The sequence below is a fragment of the Lissotriton vulgaris genome, chromosome 1_1 (genome assembly GCF_964263255.1).
Source record: "Lissotriton vulgaris chromosome 1_1, aLisVul1.2, whole genome shotgun sequence".
NCBI lineage: Eukaryota > Metazoa > Chordata > Amphibia > Caudata > Salamandridae > Lissotriton > Lissotriton vulgaris.
In genome coordinates this window covers 2,019,080,393-2,019,096,355 of record NC_141685.1, presented here as the reverse complement: position 1 = coordinate 2,019,096,355, position 15,963 = coordinate 2,019,080,393, and the positions used below count along the sequence as shown (strand labels likewise).

Genomic DNA, 15,963 nt, shown 5'->3' with positions numbered 1-15,963 from the left:
TGGATCAAGCATTAATCTAACTGCAAGTGTGTTCCTCAGTAAAGGAATCAGTAAATTCCTTACCCCATTGTTGTCCAGTGCACGGAATATCTGCTCAGCATACTCTGAAGACTCATTGCCCACTGTGCAGTCAGAAAACTGTTTCCGAAATTCGTGTAAAGTTATCATTCCGCTGGGGCATTCCTGCACAAACTTTCTGTAAACCAAGCACAACAAGGTACTTTTCCATTAATGTGGCTGATTGTAGAGCAATGGTTGTAAATACTTTGGATTTTTTTTAAAGAGATCAAAAGCATTTCTAGTCAAAGTTGCATTTGAAATGTTATATATTCAATGCACTGCTCACCTGGAAAAATATTCTTGTGCTTCATGTTTTCATCCATGCCTAGATTGATCAGAAACAGTCCCCGCCTAACTTAAGTGCCAAGCCCTGAAAACTGTATGGGTTTGCTTTTTCACACAGAGAGACCAGTTTTTTAGGCATTCTATGTCTACACAAGTTGAGCTCTTCGCTGGAGGGTAGAAGCAACTTCACTGGCATGGAGGGGTGCTGGGTGGAGTAGGACACATTACAAAGCAAACTTTTACAATGCATGCCTTTACAAGGCATTTTATACATCGCAACATCCATTACAAAGTATGATTTTACAACGCATACCATCACAACGCATTTTTAGAAATTACACTTACAATGCATTCCATTACAACACATGCCATTACAGCGCACAATATGTTTAGGGCAACAGTAGTGTAAGTATTGGATAGTGTAGGGCAAAATATTACTATTCCCACTCCAGTGAGTGCAACAGTACGGTATGTGTTGGATAGTGTAGGGGTAAAAATGACTATTCCCTCTCCAGTGAGTGCAACAGCAGGGTAAGTGTTGGATAGTGTAGGTGGATGTGTTTGGCTCATCCACTTAATCTTGTGTGCCAGTACAGTTTGATTTCTAATCAACCATGTTGTGAAGGTGTGGGCCAGCATATGTCCCACATGTTCTGTCAAGTGTCCTGTGAGTCTGTTCGTATGGATGCATTGCCCCTTCTGCCAGTATCTCATGTCACTGTCACGTTGCTTCCTCAGGGCCGGTGGAGAACACTGCTTTGCAAGCCTTCTCGGTCAGTTGGTGTTAACTTTCTATTCCAATGATGCCAGAAATGTTACGCTGATGACGTCACAACGTTGTGCTGTAGCAAATGTAAACGCTTCCGTGGCACCAGTCGGGTGACGTCAATCTCAGAATTCTCTTGTAGCGTGCTGCATATCCTGGTCACAGTAGGGGTGGTTTTGTTGCATTGCTCCTTATTACTCTCTGTTGAGTTCCGGACCAGCAGCTTGTTATGTTAGGTATTTCAAAGCCCAGTTGGACGAGCCAATGACTGTCTCTTGTGGGGCTTCCTTGTGTTTACATAATTCCCTCTATCGTTGGAGGAGCTTCCTAAGGCTCTTTTGGGTGATGTGTAATTTCCCTTCTTGACCCTCACTGATTCCCAGGGGTAACTACGGATTGTTGCCTTTGTGTGAGTAGCACTGCAGCGCATTAGTATTTTTGTTCATTGGTGCATTATTCACACACTGTGATTACCTTGATTACTGCATGGCTCTAATTGCATTGAAGCAGCCTGCAGAGCGTTATACACCCTTCATTTAGCTGCAAAACTCTGCTACCTTTTATGTGTCCGTGTTCAATCCTCATATCTAGTATAATTTTCATTGCTGTGATGCGAACTAGGATACAGTGGCTGTTGTCTTCCTTTACAGGTGTAACTGTTACAGTAAAGGTCCTGAGGTATTCTGTGATTCAGTGGCAAGAAGTGTTGAATGCTTATGCTTGTTTACCTTTGTTTCAGATCTCCCTCCCTGCTGTCCCCTTCCTTTCCTTCCCTCGTCTTCCCTCGTCTGATCACCCTTTTGTGTCAGTCATTTCTACTTAGACCAATGGGCTATTGGGAGATGAACCACTATGATCATCCCACCTTTATAAGGATTCAAGGAACCAACAGTCCCAGGCAGTCGTGTGCACATTGTCTCACCACCATTAAATGTAAACTCATTGCATGACTGTTATTTTCTTCTGAGCAATGGCACTGGCATGGACATTGGCTAAAGCGGCATGGCCTCAACACAAACTTTATCCATTTGTGTAGCAAATGTGTTCCCCACAGTACAATGTGCATTATTACTGTCACCACAGATCTCTTGCCAGTTTGCATGCGTCATCTATGGCATAATTGACAAAGATTGTGCATATGGGAGTATGTGTACTGTGGCAACATGCATGCATTTTATCATAGGTAATGATCCATATTGTGCATGAAGTACATGGTTGTGTATGTATTGTTGCAGCTTGCTACCCACAACGGGCAGGCAACACCTGCTGACGCTGTGTGTCTTGTGCGCAGCTTGGCCTTTTGATGCCTGATCCTGTGCCTGTCATTTATGGTGATTGTTCATCCATTTTCGTTCCGTGACCCATGAGTAACCAGACACTCCTTCCTTCCCATACACCTGTTACATTGTGCCTTTCAAACCTCCTTGTCTTTTTGTGCTAGTTTTATCAAGGTGTCTCACCCCTTCCACCGCCATGTGTTCACTCATTCCTGCTGCTGCCTCCCCTGCGGCACAGCACCACTTAGTGCCCTGATTCCGCAACACACATGCCTCACAGATGCTCCTCCCTCCCTCCACCCATTGTTAATGCAGGCAGCAGCTTGTCAGTGCCACTGTTGCGCCACCTCCATGCCAAAGGCAGGACCATCAGTGCTTGCAACGTGCACAGTGCAAGACCCTCTGGTCCTTCCATGATGCAGGTAACACAACATGCTCCAGCCACCCTCCAAACAGTGAACACCAGACAATCATCCACCTGCTATCAGGCAACCCCTAAGCACACCCATTACAGCTTTTCAGGCTATGTGTGCAACTCCTACTGCCAACAACCCGCTGCCCCACATAACAGAACATGTCCGTACAACCAGGTCATGTGCCTCCTACTGCACACCCGCTACATTCACCAGCACGCCATTGGACTCTGTCACCTCATCAACACAACAGCCCCACACTTAGCCTTCATTACAGCTAACTGGTAGAACGCATCCTCAGCACACTACATCAACATTGCCATCACAGACGGATACAAGATTACCCACAGGGGCCACAACAACACTCCAGGACGATGAATTACAATACTTTCTGAACTACCTCCTCAGAGTCACATACAACACCAAGGACACACTCGGCATTATCAAACATCTGCACTTCAGGTTACACACCAACCCCCTGACCACCCTCTAACTATCATCTACAGCTCACCCGGCCTACACCCACAAATCTGCTATGCCATCTACAATTATAATAATAGTCATGTATTGAGCACACATCTAAGCCAACAGGTTTGTCCCAGCGCTGTAGTGTGCCGAAAATGAGGCAGCCTACGGAGGAGCTACTAATCAAGCAGGCTAAATATCCAGGTCTTAAGGGCCTAGCGAGACTCACATTCAGACTGAATCTGATGCAGCGGAAGAGGTAGCTTAGTCCAACATTGGGTGGTTCCTACCTGAAAGGTTTCACCTCCTGATCTAGGTTTTGCAAAGCAAGGACTAATGAGCAAGTGCTTGTCATTGGAACGTAGAGACCGTGATTGACAATATGGACGGAGTCTCCTCCTAAGGTAGACCGGACCGCGGCCTTGTCCTGCCTGGAAGGCGAGTGTAAGCGCTTTGAATTCTATTTGTGTAGCCATGGGTAGCCAATGAAGTAGTCTAAGATACGGGGAGATATATTGTCAAAGTGAGACTCCCCATACCAGGCAGGCAGCAGAGTTTTGGCCCGTCTGCAGTATACGGAGCAAGCCTAATGTGAGACCTTCGTATGCACCTTTCTCGTAGTGTCAATAGGAGAAAATCAGTGGGTGAACCACCGTTTTCCGGGTTACATTGTTCAGATAGTGAATAATTCTCTTGATGAGTTTAATCTTGCGAAAACAAGCGGCACTCGCCTCTTGTACCTGTGTGACAAAGGATAGCTGATTGTCCCATCTAACTCCCAGATTACTGACCAAGTCCTTGTGAGCCGGAGCAATGGCCATTTCCTCTGGCCACCACAGATTGGAAGACAGAGGAGAAGGTTGGCTACACAGATAGGATCTTGGTGTTAGCTGCATTAAGTTCTAAGAAATTGTTGTTCATCCAGGCCGCAATAATCTAGAGACTATTTTATAGTGGGTCAAATTTAGCGGCACACACAGCATTTAAGGTGAATAGAAGCGGAAGAACATCAGCATATGATATGATTTTTACTTCAGACATGGCAATCGATGCAGCCAGAGGAGTTAAGTAGATATTAAAAGTCAGAGGGCTCTGAGCAGAACCTGCAGCATGCCCCACTTCAGTGGTTTGACTGTGGAGATGTATGGATTGGTCCGGACCTGCTGTGTGCAGTCAGATATTAAGGACGATATCCAGTTCAGCACTGAGACCCCCACACCTATGGTCTTAAGGCGTTTCATAAGAATGGGATGGGCAACAATGTCAAATGCTGTAGAGAAGTCTAACAGCACCAACATCGCCTTGGAACCTCTGTCGACCGCACAGCGTATAGAGTCTGCCATTTCAATGAGGGCCGACTCCATACTATAGCCGTGATGGAAGCTGGGTTGGAAGTCATGAAGGAGGCTATTATCTTCAACAAAGGCCATCAGTTGCTGCCAGGAAATTTACACTTAAATGTTGGCCAGAGCTGGTAAAAGAGACTTAAGTCTATGATTGCAAGGAGGTTCTTGATCTGCGTTGGCTTTCCTTAAGATGGGCAGGAGGAACACATCTTTCTACACACCTGGATTAGAGCCCAATTTGAGGGAAAGGTTCCAGATGGCGCTTAAATGGTGATTGGGACTCTTAGCGAGGATGTTGTATAGCTTGTCGGTCAAGGGGTCAGTTGGGGAACCGGATTTACACATCTGCAATTTGAGCAGACAGGCTTCCTATGAAATTTTGTATAAATCGGAGACCACAGAGCTGGGAAACGCCTTTACTGATTGTTCCTCAGACATTGGACGACTACTTCAGCACGCAGGCCCTCACCTACATAAACTACATGGTTCAGGGAGACAGCAACTCCTTGCTGGGGGACAACCACAGGACCATCCTGCATTGGTATATCAACATTTGCATCCAGTTGTCCAAAAACAACACAATGCACCACACTCCGCTACAGATCCACCAAAAAATATTGACCTAAGTCAACACAAACGAGCTGTGTGGCACCCTCACACAGGACACTCCAACCAACGACACCGCCACATCATGCAACCGCACACACTGGATCAGCGACTGATTCAACACTCTTGCCACATTTGCAGACTTTTCTGGGATGCACAACAACAGTTAAGCCACCCAGTACAAGGCAGACCTACAGGACTCATACAGGTCTAGCCGGACTCATGTGCAAACCTTGTCAAACAAACAACCATCAGTTACCTTTCAGCCCAGAAATCCACTACACACAGACATCACCATATCATCAGCACGGACAGGAGGACAACCTTCAGGTATGACCTACGCACCAACACACACAACATGAATGACCTCATCGGCATTGTGAGTGAACTATCTGACCCCAGCTCTCCATCCAAAAGACATCCCACCCTTGCAAGGCCAAGGGGATCCCTTGCAAATTACTAGCACTGCAAGCTCGTGGACGTACACGACAGCCTCGCCACACAGGGGCAGACATCGCTATTTTCCACAGGACATACCCCCCCTCAGGTCCTGGACTCCCATCAGCAGCAAAGACACCACCCGGCTCATGTACACCATCTACTCCGGCTCTCCATCCGGACCCTTCCCACACAATATCTCAATCACAGCATACACCATCCTTCAAGCCCACCTCCGGCACGTCATGAATGTCTCCTTTGAGTATGCCACTTTCCATGAGAGCTGGAGGCATGCAGGAACCCAGGTCCCTAATTTGACGGTGGACGGCAGTACCCCAGGGTCTCCTGGAACATTATCCTGCTTCCTTACCAGGCCATTATCATCAAGAAGACAGTCAACGAGCAACTGACCATCTCACTCCAAACAAACATCTCCAGGCAACCCGCCCCAGACCATCTTCCACAGTAATCACCCCACTGCAACAGCCCTCATTGCCACCACAAATAACATCTTGGACCCTGCACAACAGTGGTGAGACCACCACCCTCACCCTATCGACCTCTCAACGACATTCTACACCATGTGCTACCGCACTGTCAGATCACACATCTCCCACACTGGAATCCAGAGGAACGCCCAGGATGAATTTGCCTCACCAGCAAGGCCCAGGGAGTCCGCCTCCCCCCTTCGGCACGTTGTACACTGGGGTCATTGGGCCCAGGCCTTATCTCTCAGTGTGACAATCTACATTGTCTCCATGACCCCCCTCTCCAACTTCACATGCGCACACAACCTCATCATCATGTCCTCTGCCATTGACACACAGCTGCTCCTCACCCTCACCAAAGACCCAGCCACTCCCAGACCCAACCTTCAAGAAGGCATGAGGTGCATTGACATATGGATGAACATCAGCCACATGAGGCTGGACTTGGACAAGACTGAGCTCATCTGAGGAATGTCCCCTTACGGCTGGGACAACTCCTTGTGACACAGCAGCCTGGGCAGCGCACAGGCACACATTGGCCACACGCGCAAGCCGGTGCTCATTATACACTCCTCGCTCACAATAACCATGCAACTCAATACCATCTCTACCTCATGCTGCAAGTCCCTCTGCCTGCTGCAAATGTTCATCAGATAGATCCACTCCTAGTCAAGACAGAGTGTCACCCAGGTCCACAACACCATCCGGCTCAACTACAGCAAAGCCCTCTACGCAGGAACAACAGCCAGACTCCAGGAGGACTTGTGCACATCCAGGGTGCTTCAGCACACCTCATCCTCAACATCCCCTGCCACAGCCACATGACTGACCACCTGAGATACCTACAATAGGCTCACTCTCAACAGCAGAATCACCTTCATACTCCTCAAACCCCAGCCCCGAAGACGAACATGGATGTCTCCCATTCAAAACCCCATTGCCCCAACTCCGCACTGTCTTAACTGCTGCTCAGCTGCGAAGGTGCACCATCCTGTCTAAAACGGGGGCCATGAGATGGGATGTTACCTACCTCGACAGTGGAGCAGCAGAGCTGGATTAAAACTGCAGCGTTGGTGGAGGCTCATCCAGAGTCTATGGGCTCATACAGAGCAGCAGTTAAGACAGTGCGTTCATTTATGGGCTTTAAAGACCTCAACATCCACAATGCTGAGGGGCGTGAATGGCCCAATCAGTGAGTATTTAGGAGTGCCGCACGAAAACTTCGGTAAAAATCCTCTGAGGAAGATAGCAATTGAAACACGTCGGGTGATTCGAAGTTTCTGCATATCCCGCCCACCTATGTATGCAGTTTGTACCTAACAATAAAGGTTATGGGTCAAAACCTTCTCTGTTGCTCGAGTGCTCCTTCAATCTGGTGGCGGACCCAGGAGCTTCAATATATCTATATATATATCTATATATATATCTATATATCTATATATCTATATATCTATATATCTATTTATATATATATTTATATATATATATATATATATATATATATATATATATATATATATATATATATATATATATATATATATATATATAAGCACTGATATAGGAATTATCGTTCAACATGAATATGGATAAATATGGATAAATGGCCATTTAAAAACAAAAAGGTAACCTTTCTGGCCTTTACTTTTTGGAACGTTATAAACAAAAGGAACAATACGAGTACTTTACTCATTAAAGGTGCATATTATAAAGACACAAGCATTGAACATGTTATATGTATGTTGGAGTATCCAGACACCATATAAATAAAGGGGCAGATTTACAAGCCCCCTGCACCACCACTATGTCACATTTCGGCGCAGAGGGCTCCTCTATATTTACAAGGAGAGGAAAAGCCACTCTCCGTGACTTTTACTCTCCTCGTAAATATGGCCCCTTCACACGCAGCACTGTGCTGAAAGGGGAGTTCCATGGGTATTGCTGTGGGTGTTCCCATGCAACACTTCTGTAGTACCCGGCTGGGTCTAGTGTGAGTATCTTTCCCTTTTTCTCACTCAACCGGTGTTTTCACTCCCCGTGGCTGTGCATACCAATTGTTTTTGTTTCAGGTACCTCTCGCTATTTGGCCTTGGAAGTAATTTATTGACATATAATGCTCCCCCTGGACTTTAGCTTATGTCATTCTCCTTTCTAATTTGCAGATGTCCCTATATTATTAGGTCCTGAAGAGACCCTGTATTGTTTGAAGGGTCGAAACGCCGTCGACTTTAGAGAAAACAAATCATTATACCAGCACTGACTATTGTTCACAGTGTTGGAGAAAACTGTTGAAAATATGAATGATCATTTGTTCAGAATAATGGAAAACAGATTATAATTATCACAAATGTCACTACATTTCCTTTTTTTTGGTTCCAATTTTGCACTGGGGGACTTTAGAGAAAACAAATCAATATACCAGTACTCACTATTGTTCACAGTATTGGAGAAAACTGTTGAAAATATGAATGACCGTTTGTTCAGAATAATGGAAACCAGATTATAATTGTCACAAATGTCACTACATTTCCTTTTTTTGGTTTCAATTGGACTGGGGACAACTAAGCACCAATCTTTTTGTAGATTTGAATTTGATTTCAATATTTGCTATAAACTTAAAAAATCGCAACTACAGTGTACTCGGCTACCTCTTTGTCTGAAATCCGTTCAACCCATTTGCATTGCCATTGTGCATTCTGATTACCCATTTACCCTGTCATTGTCTCCACAAGAACCGCTGTTTCTTGATATATAAATACGTACCCTGATTTTCTGTGAGTAGGGTTTCTCTTGTGCATGTTGAGTTCTAAACTAACGCAGCACGGCGCAGCAAAATGACTTGCTGCACTGCGCTGCGTTACTTTGTTGTAAATCTGACTGAAAGTATGTTGTGTTGTGCTACAGGGGTAGCGGCATGCAGAAAAGTAATAACATACATGTAATAACCCAATTGAGTTTGGAAATGAAGAGGGCTAGATGTACTTTTGTTGCTCATCAAATAGACATACTATAAAAATGTAAATATTGAATAGAGTATAAATTATTAACTGACTGTGTGAAAATTAAGACTCGATCTTGAAGTTATTATATTTTTCCAAAGTAGTACCATGTATATAAAAAAAGTATCCACCCGATTCAAGTATGTGACCGTTTTATATACAGGTGATGGCCCATACAAAGAGAGAAATTGAGAGAGCATGATACATTTATTAAGTCGGAGAGGTGACTAAAATTCAGACAGTACATAACCATGAATGAATTAAGTAAGTGTTAGAAATGGGATTTCTGGTTGGCTAAGGTTTGCGCAAAAGCAAGGCAGAAACCACCACTCTAGTCAGGCAAGAGAGTTACACGCCAAAGATAACCCCTGCTCACCCCCTTGGTAGCTTGGCATGTGCTTATCCCGGTGGCCATGTGTAAAGCATTTGCGCATGCAGACAGCAACACATCCCAGCCACACCACAAAAGGAACTCCACAAAGTTGTATTGGGTGAGGATTCAAGAAAGGGACTCGTCAAACCCGAAGTGGGGTGCTTTAACTGATCAATTTTTATTACATAAGCCTATACCGAAGCTGGAGCCATTCCTTGATTTTATCACCTTACCAAGAGACAGATCTCTGTTCCTCAAAATGCGGCATGGCACCTTACCCCTGAATATCTTTACCAGCAGGTGGAAAAATTTCAAACATCACCAAATAGCATGTCCGGGGTGCCCTAATCCTACTGAAACGCTTGGGCACTTCCTGTTTGCCTGTAGAGCATACAAGGGGGCAAGGAAAAGATGGCTACGCCCAGTATGCAGAGAATTGGGGACACGGCAGTGTTCAGTGGCTCTTCGCATTTTGACAACGGACACTTCCTCGATGTTGATAATTGCCGGGGTTGCAAAATTTCTGGGAAGTGCATGGCAAATACGATCTAAGCTGGTGCGATTGAGTACTGGGTAGTCATTCAAATCCTGTTAAATTGTTTGAATTTGCACTTTACCTCCTAGCACCCTTTTTTCTTTTGCTGTGACGTACTCATTTGGGTCTCTCTCCTTTTTTACTAATCTGGAATTTTTAGAAAAACCTATTTTTTAAACAAAATTTATATTGAATACTTTTAGCAACTTTTATCCCTTTTATGATGTAATAGTTTTTAATTCAATTTATGATGTATTTACTTTTATGATACTTTGCTATCGAATAAAGTACTACAACAACAACAGGAACTCCACACAAGGTTATATAAAAAATAGCCTTTTCTCATAAACACATTAGAAACATAATCACATACTAAACACTGTGCATAATGGCACATGCCATTTTCACAAGGGATTATATACAAATGACAGGGCCACATGGACCACTGACAGAACCATCACAAAGCGAACTTGGTAAAAGTAAAACAGATCATAAACGTACAACCAGTAGACACTGGTATTCACTGTACTTAGCATCAGCCTGTAACATAAACAACATTATGCACAGTATCACATTAGGCGTGAATTACATTCTGCGCCAACCTCACCAGCATAAACACATTATGCAATCCTCTCACAAGTCTAAACACCTTAGACCCTAACCTCCTAAGCGCAACTCACATTAGGGGCATAAATCACACAGAGGGACATAATCTCACAAGCATAAACCATGATATGCAAAACAACCTCATAATCATAAAAGACCACATTTAGAAGTATCAAACGGTGCGTAAAGCATACTACACACATAACATTTCCTAGCACCCCATCATATTAGGGTCTGACGCTCTACAATTCTAGCAGGCCCCCTGGCCAACTGGCCATCTCAAACAGGGGCTCAGATGCCCTATGTCCCAAAGTCAGGGCACGCTGCCAATGCAGCAAAAGTCCAAGGTGCGCACTCCGCTCAGACCTAAACATTGCAGCTGGCACTAAGTGCTGCACAGCTGTGAGTGTCAGGGGCAAAGGTGTGCATCTCACTCCTGACTCAGACATGTCCCCCACGGTCAAGAACGACCTAAACGATGCAGCTGTCCACTACTTGCTGGGCAGCTGGAAATGGTCAAATGGGGCTTGGGCTCTCAATGGCCCTTGAAACAAATGTGCCCAACGTTGGAGCCATCTGGCTCTGAAAATAAACATGTCACCATGGAGCACACGGGCTCCTGAAATAACTATACGCCAATAAAGAAGAAGGAGAACTTGCCTCCAAGCACTGTGGAGCGCACTGCTGCATTTAAAATGATTAGGCCAGTGTTGGAGCCACCTAGGCTTTAGAAATAATTATGCCCTCTCGTTGCAGTGGCCCAGAACTGCGGTTCAACTGGGAAGTTCAGCCCCACACTGGGGGCACTAACAAAATGCTCATGGGCCTCTCTGGCCCTTAAAACAACCATGGCCATGTTGGAGCGGCCCGCTGCAGAAACTGGGCCGCTCAGGATCTGTGCCCCCCAAAGCGTTGGGGCAGCCCACTGCCCGACGGGGTCGCCCAAAAATGTAGGCATAGCGCGGTGCCTCGAAGGGCACCAACAACATGGAGCCCCCACTTACCGGGCTCACTGGGACTCCTCTGCTCCTGGGTACTCTGCTGCTCTTTACTCGGGTGCTCCGGGACTCTTCAGGAGTTGGCGCAGGGCATCCCGCTGGGCTCTCTCCTCACTAGGAGAGCCCCACACACCAGCAACACCAGGGACCGGTTTCCCTGCTATAAAGAGTCCGCGAGGCTCTGCGCGGCTTCTCCCCAGCCGGGGGAAGCGGAAGTGGAGCCCGCAAGGCTCCGGCTTGCATCGTCGGCCCCGCCGACAACCAAGTGGCTGGCCGGACTTCTGCTTCTGGTGCTTCTCCCTGGCCGTGGCGGTGATTTTCCTTTGTGAAAATGAGGGGTAGGCTCCCTCTTAATTAGAGATGAAAAGTGGGCAGCCGCTATGGATGCAGTCAAAAGTGACAATAAGCGGGGAGGGCACCCGCTAGGGAAATATATAAAAAAATAAGCAGGGTGGGCACCCGCCAGGAAGTCAGCCACAGCGAGGGAATCCCTACATCGGGATTCCCTCAAAAACGATCGCAGCTCGGCGCTGCAAGGTGAAAACAGAAGCTCTTCTAACCAGGACAAAACAAGGCGCCTCTGTACAAAATAGAAAAGCGCTCTGCAGGGGAATCCAAGCAAAGCACTCCAAGGGCTCGATTCCGATCCGGTAAAATGCGCTCCGAATCGTCGTACGGAGCAATTTTCCCCGTACGAATCGTACCCGTACACGTCCCCGTACGTACGACGAAGTACGATCTGTACCAGGAACCAAAGACCGTACGAGTCGTACAGGACTCCGTACGACTAAAATATCCGTACGAGTCTCAGTCGGAACCCGCTGTACGTGACATCGCTACGGTTCACGGCTGGTTTTTACGACCCAGCAAGTACGATTCGTGTCGGGTACGCAACGTACAACCCTTTTTTTTACGGGAGCTGGAAACAGCCGTAAACGCATAGTTTGCGCCGATACAAGTACAGAACGCCTCCCCCCGGGGACGCCGCGCACCCCCATGATCGCCGGGGTACGCGCGTACCCCTGCGATCATGTGGGGTACGCGGCGTACACCCAGCGTACATGGGGTACGCGCCGTACCCCATGTACGGGTACACTTATATAGAGGAGAATGGCCTTCTTGCATCCCATCAAGCAGGATTCCGCCCGGGCCACTCCACGGAGATGGTGGTCCTCGCAGTCTTGGACGAGCTCAAGAGGAAAGCCGACTCTAATCTCCCCCAAGCTTTGGTCCTCCTCGATCTGTCCGCTGCGTTTGACACGGTCGATCATTCCATCCTTCTCGACCGTGTCAGCGCAGCGGGCATTCGGGGTGCGGCCTTTTCCTGGCTGGCGTCCTTCCTTCGGGACAGGTCCCAGGCAGTTCATCTCCCCGGCTTTTCTGCTCCACCCCGCTCAGTCACTTGTGGCGTTCCCCAAGGCTCTTCTCTTTCCCCTCTTCTTTTCAATCTCTATATTCATCCTCTCATCACCTCTCTTCTTGAGCTGGGGGTCTCTGTGTACAATTACGCAGATGACCTCCAGCTCGTCTTTGATCTTTCTTCTACTCCTGATTCCCTTTCCAAGTTCTGTTCTACTTTAATTTTCATTTCTGACTGGATGAGCGCCAACCATCTGAAGCTCAATCCAGATAAGACGGAACTTGTTCTCACTGGTGGTCCTTCCAATCCTTGGTCCCCGGCACACTGGCCCCTCTCTTTTGGTCCCCCCCCCGGTGCCTGCTTCTTCTGTCCGCACTCTTGGGATTAAGGTCAGTCATGACCTATCAATGCACAGTCAGATCAGCTCCGTGGTGTCTTCTTGTTTCTTTTCTCTCCGTTTAATTCGGAAAATTTCACGCTTTTTTTCTACCGATGCACTTAAATCCATAGTCATGGCCCTTGTCATCTCCCGCCTTGACTATGGGAACAGCCTGTATGTGGGCATCCCTGCTTACGAATCCCGCCGTCTACAGGCTATCCAAAACCAAGCTGCTCGTCTCATCCTTTCCTTCCCTAAATCTTCGCACATCACCCCGGTTCTCAAATCACTTCACTGGCTCCCTGTTCGCTTTAGATCCTTTTTCAAACTGGCTTGTCTAGCTTTTCGGGCTCATTCCCGCTCTGCGCCCCTGTTCATCACCTGTCTTGTTTCTTCTCATGTCCCGGCCCGCACTCTTCGCTCCTCTTCTCTTTCTCTTCTTCATATCCCTCGCTTCCGTAAATCCAGAACAGGGGGAACTCGATTCTCTGTCCTGGCCCCCCAGTTCTGGAACAGCCTTCCCCTTTCCATCCGCTCCATTCCCATCTACACTCACTTCCGCAAAGCTCTTAAAACCTTTCTCTTCTCTCAGGCATTCCCCTCTTAAGTCTCCCTGGGTCCCCTCTGTTGAGTTCTGATCAGGTCCCCAGCGCCAGGAAGCCGCTCGGCCATCGTGCGCTTTATTAAATATCTTATTCATTCATTCATTCATTCATTCATTCATTCATTCATTCACGGTGGGTGTATGGTGCGCACCCCATGTACACTGGGTGTACGCCACATACCCCACATGATCGCAGGGGTACGGCGTGTACCCCGGAGATCATGGGGGGTACGCGGCGTACGGTGTGTATGTGATTGAGCGCTTTTCCGTACGAATCGCCCTTACCTGACGCCGACCGTACGAATAGCGTCCTGCTCACCTGGTCCGGATCGTACTCGCCGGGTCGTACGGTGTGTTTACGAGTCGTACGAAAACGGCTACGAATACAACTCGTACGGGGGATTTTTTTTACCGGATCGGAATCGAGCCCAAGTGTGCAGAAATGCTGAAAGTCTCTGTGAAGTCCTCCAACAAGAAAATAGAGTCAAAGGTTCCAGGTCACAGCTGGGCCCAGGGAGGCGGCCCTCCTGGCAAGTACTCCTGGGCCCCAGCAGCAGCAAGCCCTGCAAGAATCAGGATCCAAAAGCAAGAACATCTTTATGGGGCCCCAAGCCCCTAAATATATACCACTATTTCCTTTGTCTAAAAGGTGCAGGCAAAGGGAGAACCAGATACAACTGGTTCAGGGGAGCTTTTGAGCACTTTGTTTTGCTCAGTTCCTCTCTGTTTTTTCACAGGACAGGCCAGGGACATCAGACGCACTACAGGAGATGGTGCCAGCATTGTGGGGGGAAGGCACAGCCCTATTCAGGACCCAGATGCAACTCCTCCCTCCCATCGACATTCAGATCTCCCTATTCACCACCGGGCAGACCCATCCTGGCTCCTGAAGCCACTCACATCATCCATGACCTGTCAATCACAAGCCAATTCACGCCAGGCAGGCAGACACACAGTACACAGAAATGCCAACTTCTAAAAGTGGCTTTTCTCCACCAGTCACCATAAATCAGTTCACACCATTGCACAGCATTTATTCTCATGAGTTTGCACATACTAAACTCGCCCCTGCACTCCTCTCATATCAGGAACCACCAGGGACACACATATCCCCATGCATTCCTATGGGAGGGCAGGCACATCTCACCACACATACACAGAGAGCGCATACACTTTACACTGGACCCCAGTGCTAAAGTGCTCAGAGGCCCAAAAATCACCAACACCAGGTTACAGAAAAGAGCTAGGAGAACGCAAAAAGTTTGGGGGTGAACCTGCCAAAAGGGCCAAGTCCAACACAACCCCCTTCCAGCTAAAACGCAGGGCAGACCAATCATTTCATTGATGGGCTTCCCTGCTTTGAGCGATAGAACACGGACGCGGGCCTGCAACGGCAGGGACACCCTCCGGTTCTACGCCTCTCTGAACCCATGTGGTTCCCATTGAACGAGAACTCTATGGCCCAACTAGGATACCCCACTGGTACTCCCTAGTTGTCCATGGCCAGGACCAGGCCCGAGGCCATCTTGATGTCACAGGTCCTTGCCAATCCACAGAGTAGGGGTAGTAACCCCTGGTCCACAATAGTCATTCTCCACTCTCCCTCTCAGTGTAGTTCCAAACTACCACTGATCCTTCAACCTATGGTCCGCACCCTCAGGCTGACCAGAGGTCACAGGCAACAGTGCCTCACCCTACCTCTACTTCTGGGGTTCCGCACCCTCCCAGGTGAGCACCATCCAGAACACAACTCTCCCACCAGTTCAGGACCTCTCTCCATCAACTGATCTACCACCTGGGATCTGGAGACTATTTCACTTCGGAGGTACAAAGCACACAGCACAGTCCCTTTTTCTCTTTCTTAGTAGAAACAACAAACTGCAGGTGAGCCCAAGAACACACAGTAAAGGCAGCCTCCTCAGCCTCTTCAGCTGATCTACTTTTGCAGAGATTCCTTCTTGACCT

General features: G+C 47.5%; 1 protein-coding gene across 2 annotated transcripts in view; it reads right to left on the bottom strand.

Annotated features, from left to right (window-relative positions):
- LOC147751543 (guanylyl cyclase inhibitory protein-like) overlaps positions 1-15,963 on the bottom strand; it is a 245,096-nt gene that overhangs the window by 172,870 nt on the left and 56,263 nt on the right. For both annotated transcript variants that reach the window (XM_086938729.1, XM_086938721.1), the window contains exon 2: positions 64-196. In XM_086938729.1, coding sequence (XP_086794855.1) covers positions 64-168 — 105 coding nt within the window. In that variant the 5' untranslated portion in view covers positions 169-196. The remainder of the gene's footprint in view (positions 1-63; positions 197-15,963) is intronic.